The sequence below is a fragment of the Helobdella robusta genome, assembly GCF_000326865.2.
Source record: "Helobdella robusta unplaced genomic scaffold HELROscaffold_5, whole genome shotgun sequence".
Lineage (NCBI taxonomy): Eukaryota > Metazoa > Annelida > Clitellata > Rhynchobdellida > Glossiphoniidae > Helobdella > Helobdella robusta.
Window position 1 is genome coordinate 1,863,639 of NW_008705254.1, and position 7,401 is coordinate 1,871,039.

General features: G+C 31.4%; 1 protein-coding gene across 1 annotated transcript in view; it reads left to right on the plus strand.

The window, feature by feature from the left end:
• Nucleotides 1-7,401, plus strand: part of HELRODRAFT_107370 (hypothetical protein) — a gene marked incomplete at its 5' end in the record, with an annotated part of 32,990 nt that overhangs the window by 16,095 nt on the left and 9,494 nt on the right. The window contains 2 exons of the mRNA XM_009027182.1: nt 2,163-2,264; nt 5,306-5,418. Coding sequence (XP_009025430.1) covers nt 2,163-2,264; nt 5,306-5,418 — 215 coding nt within the window. The remainder of the gene's footprint in view (nt 1-2,162; nt 2,265-5,305; nt 5,419-7,401) is intronic.

A 7,401-nucleotide genomic window follows, 5' to 3' on the forward strand; every position in this document is an offset into this window, starting at 1 on the left:
ACGAATGATGACCCTTCGGGCATGTTATCAGGGTCTTGCATTTTAGTAGCATCAGCAGTGTTGACGCATACTCGAAACATTGTTGATTCGATGTCGTCGTTGTTTAGCGTTGTACCTGGAGGAACTGTTGAAAGTTTGCTGACTGGAAAGCACGATAATACATTAATACCAATATCAGACAAATATTCGACAACTTTACTTCTGCTGCATTTTTTAACGTTACTCATTGCGAATACCGATTTTTTTACTATGATTTTCTCGGCACAAAGTTTGTCGGTGGCGCATTTTTTTAGACCAATTATTTTATTAGGTTGATTTGGTGGATTTCCTTTAAGCGATGATTGATCGTTAGGGTTGACTTGGTTATGTATGTATGTATGTATGTATGTATGTATGTATGTATGTATGTATGTATGTATGTATGTATGTATGTATGTATGTATGTATGTATGTATGTATGTATGTATGTATGTATGTATGTATGTGGGGGCTTTTCGTCCGGGTTGATAATTAGAATTGATCAATGTAAAGATTATATAATCATACATGTTATGAGTTCAAACCTGTATGTGTGTATGCATGTACTAGGTTGATAATTTTTTCGTTTGTGCATGTTGGTTTTTATGTTTTAGGTACATAAGGCTTACATTTAAAATTTTTTATGCATAACATAATTGTGAAATTTGTGTTTTTGCTGGTAATCTATCAAAACAGTAAAATGAGTTACTGATTTTTTTTGTATTTTCATGCGGTTTCGGTTAACCGCGCAAACTCTCGTAAATCCATCTGAAGCAATGCATCACACACCTTACATGTGATAGTCGGGCATCTCTCTGCATTTGGATCCGGTCGCTGCAATATCAGGGCTATGCACCTTACCATTACATCATCGATTCGCCCATTATACATGCAGAGGATATTTCAATTTGTACATATTATTTTTCTTGTTTTATTTTACGTTGTTGTGCATGTACCGTACATGGTTTTGTAAGCAGAAAGTTTGCATGGGCTTTTAAGAATGTCTTTGTCACATGCTCGCATAAATCAGTACATTTGTGCTTGTACTAGAGGTTGCTAAGTGCTTGTGATGGATACATTATAACATTATTAAGAGATAATTGAGTATTGTTTTATTGCTATCGTTTTTATGTGCTAATGCCTCGTGATATGTAAATCAAAATTCTGATGTTTTCATTTAAAGATTGATTGCACTGATTTTTCAATTGGTTAATTAATTATATTTGTTTTTTTTTATTTGAAAGCAAACTTTATTTTTTAACAGAAAAACATTTTTTCTATGTTTTTAACGTTGCAATAATTACATGCATGGATTGTATTCATTTTTGCATAAAAAGTGTGTTTTCAAATCGATTTACAAACAAGCATATTCATTCCATTTAAGCATGTTCATATTTAAAAATGTATGCACTCATGAGTTCAAACATTTGTGTAGTATAATATTCATGGTAATGTTTAGTGCTGTGCATGCATTTAATGTATGCATTGTGTTATGCTGTTTCATGGGTGAAATTAACATCCATAGGCACATTAAATAGACATTGTGTACAACGTTGCGAGTTAATTAGAAATTTAATCATACAAATGTTTAGGTTTTTTTCCAATCAGGTAACCAGCCACACAATTGTTTAATATAACCTGTCTGTCATCTGACCATTTTACTTTACTGGTGTATGTTTAAAACTCTGTTTTGCGGGAGCTGTATACAGTTTTTAGTGTGCGTCCAGACATATTTCAGATCCAAGTGCATGCATGTATGTACATCATGAAACAAAAGAACGATTGGATTTTTTTTGCTTTTAATGAATGCTTTTAATGAAACATGTTTTTTACACAGCATAAATGTTTGTTTCTATTTGCTCATGTAATTGTTTTTTGTCTGTACACTGTTTTCAATGTACTGACTGAAAATGTTTCTGAATTTTATGTGCATAAATCGAAAACCATATATCAAACTTGTTTTTGTCTTCAGCATTGCAAAATATTGTTTATCTTAAATTTTTATGCATTACTTTAAAATTGTTTTATCTTATGCTTTCAAGTACTCTTGTTATGTTTCTCACTTTTGATGCAATGATGGCCACTATCATGACATGTAGCAGAAAATTTTTATGCCATTCACATTCGTTGAAACTTTCACACAGGTGCTCTAAAGACAACCGTGAATCCAAAAATTAACAATCTGATGCAAGGTTACATTATGGCCAAGCATGAACTCATCCTCATATCAGACAGTGGCCTCAAAAGTTTGAACTTTTTTTCATTTCTTTAATCCGCTGTTGTCTATTTCGTTCTTTTTATTTTTTACCTGTTAGCACGTATGCACACTTGTTTGTTTTGTTTTATCCGTTTGTTTATTTTTTTGTCGGCTTGTTTGTTCGGTTTTTGTATAAAAATAGATTTGCAGTTTAATTCATGAAATTTTACGAGGCTTAACATTGTTAACATTGTGCTTACGTTGTGACTCACAAATTGTTTGTCTGACATAGATGTTGGGATGGCGCAAAATGGTATTCAGATGAACCAAACTAAAACACAAATTTTACCGATAGGCACCTGGCAACAGTTGTCCAAAATAACTGCTAAGTCCATTAAAATCAATGACAATGTTATAAATTTTTCTAGTTCGGCGACTGTGCTTAGTTTTATTTTGTATTCCAAGCTGTCGATGAACCAGCAAATAAAGTCTTTATATAAATCTTGCACATTTCAGCTACGTTTGCTGAGAAAGACGAGAAAATGTTTAACTAAAGACACATTGAACTCTTTGGTTCCTTCTTTCATCCATGCTCGTTTGGATTTTTGTAATAGTTTTTGTTATGGAATATCAAAGCGTGATCTATTTATGTTGCAGTCAATTCAAAACAGGGCGGTTGGGTGTAATAGAGTTGACCATATAAACCCAATACTGAAGGAATTGCATTAGTTGCTGGTTGATAAGAGAATTATTTTTAAATCACGTGTATTAATTTATGTCTTTGAATAATGTTGCACCACATAATATGATCAATTTGTTTACTAATGATAGAACAAAGTTGTCAAAATATGAATTGAGGTCTGTTGATTCAAATTTTTTGTGTGTGCCAAAGACAAACCTCAAAATTGGATCTCGAAGCTTTGCTGTGGTCGGACCACGATTGCGGAATAGCTTTCCAAATACTTTGAGCAGTGGTGATTTTGCTCTAAGTCAATTTAAGAGGCAGCTGAAAACTTTCTGTTCAGCCATAATTAGCATTTAATAAATTGAAGCGCCTGTGACCATTGTTTTTTTCAAACGGTATTCGGTATTCATTGATATAAATGCAATGAATAATAATAATAATAATATACACACACACGATCGACAGAGACGTATTATTACTCAGATGTCCATGGTATGTTGACCTGCATCCGCAAATACTGAGATAATAAATGCACCAAGTTAGCAAAACAGGCATCAAATATTTAACAGTGTCCGCCCATAGGCTTATATTCTCGTTATGTATTTATTTGCGTCTGCCTTAGTCTTCTTATATTCCGTACATAACTATAACATACAGTTGATATAAAAGTATGTTGCATATAGCGGAGGTATGTTTAACATTTTCATGACTCACACAGCCATATCTGAACCAAAGTTCAGTTTGAAACGTGTCCGGTTTTCATTGGTGTTGTTGCAGCTGTTTTTATTATTATTATTGTTATTGTTATTAATATTATACTATTACTCATTATCTTCACATCGTTCATCGATTCCGAATTAGACTATTTGCTACAGCCTTTTTTTGAATTATCACAAAAATCCAAGTGTGCAAGTTACAAAATTATTCAGAATCGCGCAGCTAAGCTTATTTCTAGTGGATAAAAGTTGGACTATGTCAGTATATATACTGTGAACAACATGATAATTTTTTAAATTGCCATTCTTATGTGTTATTGTATAAATGGATTTGCACTTGATTATTTAACTAAGAGGTGCACCACTCGTTCTTTACCTCTTCACTCTTCTTCTCTACTTTTTCTCCACAAGGGCGGCAAGCACATTCTCAAGTCAGCCACCGTTTTTTGTGATATTGTCGCGATGTACCGCATTACTTTATTACAATTTTTGTTTAAATACATAGTATGAATAATTGTTCAATTATATTATAATGAGTAGTGTTGATTAAATTAAGGAAAATTGTGTTTCTGTGAAAAGTCAGCCAATAAACATCTCAAGTCAGCCACTACATTTTGTGATTTTGTCGCAACGTACCACATTTTTTAATTACAATATTTGATCAAATACTATTGTGAATAATTATTCATTTATATTATACAATTATTGTAGTATATCCTGAGTTTTATTTTATTAGTATCATTGATTGGTGTAACATTCCTTTTTATGATTTGTTTGAGGACGACTTCGTCTATTTTATGTGCCGTTGGCATATGATTTCTATATGATTTCTATAATTATGTCGTTGTCATTTTAGTTGTTGAATATATCGCTATCCTGCTCTAGTCTTTGTTGAATGGTTCTTTCATAGATTGTTGGTGGTTATTGGCATGCACACCTGTTCTTCATGTTCTTTATATGTAAATTTCATTTTTGTGTGTTTGTGTGTATACCTGCATATTTGTATTTTTTATTTTATATGCTTAGACATTTATCTCAATTCACATTTTTCATTTTCCTTTAGCAGTATTTTATATTTTCTTGCCTTGGTTAATTTATTATTCACAATCCTCCACTTTAGACATTCCATCTTCATCTGCCTGCTTGTCTCATCATCTTATCTATCTTCCTCATTTGCATTCATCAGCTTATTTTAATCAATTTCCGAGATGTTTTTAACTTATTGCTATAATAATAATTTCAAAAATAAGTGTTTCATTTTATATTTGTTTATCATCATCGCAAAATTTTTATTGAAAATATTCTTGTCTTTTTATAAAGTAATTTTCATCACCACATTTTACTGAACTTATTATGTATTGATTGATTGATTGATTGATTGATTGATTGATTGATTGACTGACTGACTGACTGACTGACTGACTGACTGACTGACTGACTGACTGACTGACTGACTGACTGACTGACTGACTGACTGACTGACTGACTGACTGACTGACTGACTGACTGACTGACTGACTGACTGACTGACTGATCGATCAATCGATCGATCGATCGATTGATCGATTGATTGATGACGATAATGACATTACATTACAGCTATTACATTACCATACATTGCAAACATTACTGCGCATTACACAACCTATACTACTTTTTGTCACATCAATTACATTTCATTATAAACAGTGAAAGAAGACACATTACAAGAGATGGTAATCAACCTTAAAGAGAACGTTGGTCTGGTCCATCAACTGCCCTTCGTTAGTGACCGGTCGGGTTTTGCTGCTGTTCTCGAGAAGGTTACAGCACAATTAATGAATGTTTATTGATCATTAAATATTTACTCAATTGCTTTTTCATAGTTTTTCTATGGTTCGTTGATACAACGAATTCATTATTTTTGCTGGTTTTATGTTTGCGTGTGTGCATATCTGTGTGTATCTCGTATCTTCTCGTATCTCTCTCTCTCTCTCTCTCTCTCTCTCTCTCTATGTGTGTGTTTGTGTGTGTGTTGTTCGTTGGTTCAATTATATGATAACTATGGTAAGCTGTACAACGTAGGAGGAATGTTAAATTGATGACTTTTTAACGGAAGTTTATGGTTTTATGTGATAATATATGTTGAGTGTGTTTTTAATATTAATAGTACTCCACCCTAATCATTTTTTATTCTGATTATCGTAATTTTCAACTTCAATAGATTGTTCATGCTAATATTTACAATTTGTTAATGCAGCATTGATAGTAAGCAAATTAGCATGTTTATGTCTCATTGTCCTGCTGCTGCTGTTTTGATGAGAATCAGTTTAGCACCATAATAGAGCGCTAAACGTTTACTCTTGCGTTTATTCTATTATAAGAATGAAAATAATACTAGGAAGTAAATGAACCAATTTTGCTAAAATGCTTTTTGCAACTTTCAAACGGATTTTTTGAAAACGTTCAAAAAATACTTTGTAGAAATTTTGTTAATATTTTTAATGAATTTCTTAAATTACATCAAAAAACTGGAATGCTTAAGGCCCACACATGTCTCTCCCTCCCACTAATAATTTTACGTATATTTTCTCCTATGTGTATGTTATTTGTATATTCAATTGTTTGTGAAAGTTGCTGCATTTTAGTTTTGTTCAGTATGTAATTAAGTTTATTTATATTTCAAACGATGGTTTTGTCCTTGTTATTTTAAGTTAAGTAACAGCTTATCTAAATATACATTGCTTACAACATGAAAAATACTTATTTTTAGCATACACTGCTAATTTGGTAATTAAGAATTACTTGAAAATGTTGTGCTATATTAATTTGGTAGTCAATGCATTTTCCGCAAGTCGTTTCAATGCAAAACCTACCGCCTCTTTAAACATTTATTTACTACAAGATGTTGTTGCTGTTATTAAATGCTACAAAATTTGAGCATTTTGATAGAGCATTATTCTTTTTAAAAACAACATATGCATATCAGCTGCTCAAAATATGACAGGCCAGTTTTTCAAGCATGATTTTACTAACCATTTAAAATAATAATCTCTCTCTTAACTCTCCATTAACCTTTCTCCGGCCCGTTTTGTGCACCAGTTAGTATTCTACAAAGACAAATACATACATACATACAATAATCAATAAGAAGAGTGGGAAGTTTTGAATGCTTTTTAGCAAGTAGTTAATACAAATTGAAGGTATGACACTAGTGATGTGTGTTCGCACTGAATGAATACATTTTACTTGGTATACTTCATCTCTGTATATACTTTATGCACGTATTTACGTATTTGTTGATTTTTTTTTTCGTAATCATTGGCAGTTTAATACAGTGAACAGCATTTATTATAATTACTTCAAAGCATAAACTGAATATATTTACTGTCATTGATCACATTGTTCAAATTGTAAATTTTTAATTTTAAAAATTTTTAATTCATAAAATTTACGTGGTGTATGTTGAACCAATATTTTGCCTGATTCATTCATATTCCAACATTTCAGACTTTTTAACTTTATTTTTATTGCTTTTGTATTTTTAATAGCATAATGTTTTATATATTCATATACATATATATATAAATAAATAAATAAATAAATATATATATATATTTTTACGATATTCTATAAATTCTACCGAATGTTTGGCGTTAATATGTTTGTAGTTCGTTTTTTCGATTTTTCTCACTAAAGTTTTTTGGTGAACGTTTAGTTTATTAAAATTCAAAATAAACTTATTTTTCGAATTCATGCTGCAAATAAGGCCATATTTCGATTCCGAATGAATCATCGTCAGTGCT